The 6,100-nt window shown below is 46.4% G+C and overlaps 1 protein-coding gene across 1 annotated transcript in view; it reads right to left on the bottom strand.

The window, feature by feature from the left end:
- Positions 1-6,100, bottom strand: part of PDIA5 (protein disulfide isomerase family A member 5) — a 98,830-nt gene that overhangs the window by 92,580 nt on the left and 150 nt on the right. Inside the window, exon 1 of the mRNA XM_041405275.1 lies at positions 6,050-6,100. This exon is cut by the window's right edge and continues 150 nt beyond it. Within this exon, the coding sequence (XP_041261209.1) occupies positions 6,050-6,100 (51 nt within the window). The remainder of the gene's footprint in view (positions 1-6,049) is intronic.

The following is a 6,100-nucleotide window of genomic DNA, read 5'->3' as shown; positions in this document are numbered from 1 at the left end:
GGGGGGGGTGGTCAAGGGGAAGAAATCCCAACAAGAAGACAGAATCTCACCTTTCCTTTCCTACTCAGCTCCCATAATAAGCCCTGTGATGGACTGTGCACTTCAGAAGGCTGATTGAATGAAGGGACACCTCTGTACTGTGGTGACAGAGGTTTGTAAACCCGCAGATCAGCAGGTGACACAGCTAGGTCCCGTGGTGCAGACACTGTGCATGTACTGACAATACCAGGTCTAAGTCACCTCCAGGCAAGCGCAAGGGAGAAACTGACCCATTGCTTCCTTCCCCCCAATTCCTGCCCACTGAAAAATAAAAGATGTTCAAATCAAAAGCCTTCTTGTTTACAAGAATCACAGTTTGACTGCAGATGTTTTATCTTCCTTGCTCATCATACAAACCACTCTTGACCTTGTGCAATAATTGCTTGCTTTTCACTCAGGAGCCCTCCCTCTGCTGCTATTTACATTCAGGGTTGTGCTGCTTTGATCACTGAGCCATTTGTAACAAATGCCTTCCAAGATGGATAGTGATAAGTAGGACAGTCCCCTTTTTTCGTTCATGATTAATATCTAAAAAAGCTATAGAAACATTTTAATCAAACCAGATGGGAGGAGACAGGTTAGCTCTGTTACCCAAAGGTACCTCAAGGAAGCCTGGTAAAAATCTACTTTGTGGAGTGGGGAAGACAAAGGGTAGTAGCTCTTGGGTCATAGACTTCAGGGGTCACAGCTGAAGTGGCCCCTGCAGGAGTCTGCAATCCCACTGGAATCACAAAACCATCTTCTGCCAATTACCCCTGCAGGGGTTCACAAAACCTTCTTCAGCAGCCTGCTGAGGACTCCCAGCACAAAGGCTGCTCAGTGGTGTCTGTGACCAATGCAAAAAGGCACCAATGGTCTGAGTGAGGAGCAGCAACTCCCACACCTACAGCAGCACGGGATGGCAGGTGAGCAGGGCTCCAGCAGACACACAGGGAAATCAACAACTTCTGCACTGCAAGACCAACAGCATTTGAAAACTGTGTTTGCCCAACAGATTTACATTTGCAGAGATGCCCACTGGACACTTCCTGGGTTTTGTTCATTCCCACAAGCTCTGTGGAAGAACACATTCTTACTGCATACATAATCCATATCAGTTAACCCTCACCTCAAGCTGTTCCAGAAATTAAAAAACAGAAGCAGTACTGACATTTTGTTGCGGAAGGTCATATCTGCAAAGAGGTAAGTATCATATTTTCTCTTGTTTTCAAAGGAAGGCAAATTAAAATCCTGACAAAGAGTGTCTTAGTACTCTCTAACTTAGGCTGAAGAACGCTACAAATAAGACATTCCACTTAAGGTGGTGCTTGCTATCTTCACTTTCCAAATATAGAAGGTAGCAAAAAATACCATGGAGACGTCAAGATTTGACTAGACTCTACTGTTCATATTGTTCTTACACAGTGGGGTTTAAGCTACAGGCATAATAGTCTATACTAAAGGATGTTCTTAAGGGCTCTGAGTAGGAAATTAATTGTATGGTTTATCACTGGGTTTCGAATGCTCTGTGAAGGAAAACCTGTGCAACTATTTACTAATTAACAACTGACTGTAATAGGGTCAATTACTAACGCTGACAAAGAATTTTCTCCTTATTATGAGTATGAAGCTCTCTCTCTTCAAGCCAGGCAATGGCACCATACATATATTAAACAAGCTGTCGATGAAATAATATTTCAGATATCACTTCTGAACAAGCACATTTGAGTACAGAAGTTAAGGGCATGAGCAAAGCATATGCCACATAATCCCCCACTAAAATTTGGGTTTTCAAGAAGTTTAAAGAAATACCACCTACTCAAGAAGCACGTAGGAGGTACTATAAAAAGAAGACAGAACCACTATTAATGGGATTTATAAGGAAGAGAGGGCAAAAGATAACACCTGAAAATCTCTAGCACTTTATATGGCATTTGTTATCTTCAAAGCATTGCACAAATGTTAACTAATTAATCCTCACATTCTTCTGCCAGGTGATAGGAGACAAAGTTTAATTTTAATAGCTGGAGCAAGATTCACACAGAAAGGAAATGATCTGCAAGAGGCGAACGGAAGGCAGCAGAACAAACCAGCAAGCAGCTGATCCTAGAGCACAACCACACAGTCATGGTGCGCCACAGCCAGGAAAAGTGAGGAGGGGGAAAGAAAGAGTCTATTTGCAGTCACCCAGCAAACAGGCTATATGACTCTAAACAAAAAGACAACAGACAGGACATCATCGAGACAGCCACAAATTAAATTACCTTTGTTATCTGTGTTCTGCCAGTGTGCAATTCACAGCACCCACCACCAATGCTACCAGCCACTCACAGCTGACGCAGTGCCAAAAGTAAAGACTTGCTTTGCTATCACAATTTTTTGCCATTCACAAGCTTGAAAAGGGGGCAGGAACAAGGTAAACAACAACTTATTTCCAAAGTGACTCTGCCTTCATCAAGAAGTTTAAGGCAATGCTAGTTAGTGCAATGCAATTTGCAACCAGAGATTTTCCATTCCCAGACCTCCAGCAGCAGCCCTCAAGAAATACCTCACTACCTCCATTTTACTGAAACAGACGAATTCAAGGAACTCCATCACCAAAAGGCAAAAGAAATGGTCAACAACAGAACAAGCACCTCTTCCACCACCAATTGCTCGGGACACCATGAACTCACCCCTGGGCAGAAATACCAGTTCTGATGACACCATGCTTGCACGGCCTCCAACATTCCAGGGCCTCTAAAGTAAACAGGTGCTGTGTCACCAAAATCAATGGATTGAAAACATCCCTCCATAAGTCATGGAGTACAGTAACGAAGCCAAGGTCTGATTTGGGAAGGGCATCTGAGGACACACAGCATAGCCCACATCAGAGTTTTACAAATCCATTATTCTGAAGAGGGAATGGACAACGTATGAATACAGTGGGGGAGAGCAAGTAAGGATTTGTCTCTGCAACACCCTCCGACTGCCAGAAAACACTGTCCAGAGGCTCCTGTGGTACAAACAATAATTGGGTGGGAGGAGGCACTCCTGAATTCAAGCCCAAATGCCACAACAGGAAACAGCACCTGAGCATTGCAGTGGTGAAGCAGCGCTTGCACCCTGCCTGCAAACTCACCAGAGGCAAGCCGCTGCTGCCACGCTGCAGGGCTACCTGCAGCACAGAGGCAATCATGCACAAGCCCTCCCTGCAGGCCTGGATTCACAAGTCAGTGTCAGGGCTCACTAGTGCATTCCTAAGGATGAAGGAAGTACTTGAGGAGCTGGAAGCCGGAAATGTTCCTTTCAAGCCCTTCTTTGAAGGCACTGGGTTTGAGTGGCACCAGGTCACAAAGTCTGCTTCCCAGCAGTGCTCAGTCAGCTGAACTCTTGACTCAGTTTCTCTGTCACTAAGCCAACACTCAGAAGACAAACTGATCTTTGCCACGCTGGTACGAGATAATATTCATTTGTGTTTGCAAAGCAAACAGACCCAGATGCAAAATCCTGTTGGGAAGCAGTGGCTGCCTTCTGCTAGGGAAGGCACAGCACCTGATGCATCAGAGGAAATGCTAATCCACCATGGTGTAAAACTCCTTCCCAGTGCCTTGAACAGTAAATTCAGTCCTCTGAGCATGAAATACAATCAACCACTTGATAAACCAAACCGGGAACCCACAACTTCCTCACTGCTCTCCAACTCATTCAAGAAATAAAACAACAGCAGGCAGAGATCCCCCCACCACCTTTCTCACGTGCGTGTCACACACCCACAGTGATGCTGAAGGTAACAAATTAACAGCTTACATTAGAAGATACTGAAACGTATTTTTCATCCAGCTTTGTAGGTTCCCTTTTATATATGTAGCCACCTCCAATTCTGGGTCAAAAAATGAGCCCTGTTTTTCAGAAGTGCAATGCATGCACAACTGAAGCTGCTGTTCCAGGTGCACTGCAAGTAGTCAGCACTTCCAGAAAAACTAACTAACAAACAAAAAAAGCCAAAAAACCAAAACACATTGGGATACATGAAAAAGGACTGGCTGGAAGGAAAAAATGTTTCTCATTGACCTACCAAGCAGCTGGTATTACCTTTAGTTTAACTTTACACACATAGAACCACCTGATTTAACAGCCTTGCATCGACTCAAAATAAATTAAAAGCAGGTTTTGCTATGTCACAGCTGTAAACTAGTTTTTCAATCCTCAAGTACAGTAAGTTACGTATTTCAAGATGAAAAATCACACCTTCAAGTGCAAGATAATGCAAATTGGAAGAAATAATTTAAACTACTTGTACACAGCAAAGGGGAAAGAATTAGCTGAATCAACAGCTCAATGAAGACATCTGCTCAGCATGAAGCATCACAGAGCAAATAAACTGCTGTGCCAAATTAAGAAAGGTAAGAAATAATAATGTGGATAAATTAAAATGGCTTTGTATAATTTCACTGACAACAGCAGGGCCCCTCGCTCATCTCAGAGACACCAGCTCTGCAACACAAAAGGTCAAAGAGGGCAGCCAGAACAATTAGGAACAACAGATTCATATGAAGAAAGATGGGGAAAATATATTTTAATCTACAAAGAAAAAAAATCAGAGGAAAATATTTACATTAATATAAAGTGAATGTTACAGTAAGATAAGCTCTGACAGTCACAGTGGATATCGTAGGAAATACCAGAAATAACTCCGTGTGCTTCGCTATTTTGAAGGGAGGGAAAATTCAGTCCACTTGTAACTCCACTTGGTCCACAGTATATGCTCAATCTGAGGAATGCACTGCCACAAGTATCACTGAGAAAACTACTGCGTATATTAAAGACGAGCTGCAGAGGAAAAAAATTCACACTAAGACCTCTCCAGCATTTCGGGAGAGTAGAGCCTGACTTCAGTTTCACTTGAAATCAACGAAGTGCAGATAGCAGAGGTCTGTGATTTTAGATCAAGCTTAAAGCAAAAGTTGTTCAGAATGCACAGCATTTCTTCTCCCTCCTGAATGAGCCAAGAGCTGTGGCCCTGCCAGAGGCAAAAGGCTGCATCAGACAGGGCTGAATCTTTCTGTCCCACAAAGGCAATTCTAATATTAGTACAGAATAAGCATATGGTGATTAGCAATTCCACATTTGATTTGTACGAACTAGGTGAGCACTCCACAGTCACGCATTTCCAAATACGTTTCAGATCACTTGTGCGTAAAAAGATTAACTTAATTTTTCATTAATTACTAGCTTCATTTGCCCGGGCAGAAGGATGAACTGTAGTTCATGATAATAAATGGAAAAAAGTACTGTTTTAAAGCATGCCTTCATTAATCTTTTGAGCTATTTATGCTAAATTCTGTGGATTAAAAAAAAAAAAAAAAGAAAGAAAAAAAGAAAAATCAGACTTTAAAATATTTCTGGAAGTCTAGGAGCCTCCGTGAGGTAAGCAGCGCTCTACTCCATGTAACGTCAATGAAGCACGCCCCGATCCCGGGGAGCGCAGCGGGATGGGCAGCGCCACATGCGAGGGGCGCAGGGCGGGGGTGCCCGCGGCGGGGGTGCCGCACACAGGTGCACAAAGCCGAGCGCGGCGGCTCCGCTGCGGCACAGCCGCCGCCGGGGGAAATCCTCTGGAAACCCTTTGCCACCGCGCCGCTTTTCACGCGAAACTTGGGACCGAAGCGTCGCCGGTCGGAGCCCCCGGGGCCGGGGCAGCCGGGGGACCCGGCCCGCCGCAGCTCGGGGAGCCGCTGCCGCACGCCGGGGAGCGCTTTCTGCGGGCGGTGCTTTGGGAAAGGGGAAGCAGGAGAGCAGCATACGGGCTGAGCGCGGGGAAGACACCCGGGAGCAGCGCTGCCGGAGCCCGGCCATGCCGGACTGTGCCGAGCCGAGCCCGCCCGCGGCGGCGGCGGGTACGAGCGGCTGGGGAGCCGCCGCGCCCAGCCCCGGGGGCCCGTCCCGCTCCCAACTTTCGCCCAACTCCTCCGGCCGCGCCGCGCCCCCGCCCCGGCCCGGGGACGGGGGATACCCCTTGCCACCCCCGCCGCCCTCCGGGGCCACTCACCGCCAGGCCGAGCAGCAGCAGCGGGAGCGGCGGGAGCCGCCCGCGGCGCCG

This window comes from Onychostruthus taczanowskii, unplaced genomic scaffold (genome assembly GCF_017590055.1).
Source record: "Onychostruthus taczanowskii isolate IOZ18803 unplaced genomic scaffold, ASM1759005v1 scaffold10, whole genome shotgun sequence".
In the NCBI taxonomy this organism is placed as follows: domain Eukaryota; kingdom Metazoa; phylum Chordata; class Aves; order Passeriformes; family Passeridae; genus Onychostruthus; species Onychostruthus taczanowskii.
Note: the sequence above shows the minus strand (reverse complement) of the source record. Positions and strands in the feature narration are given on the sequence as shown.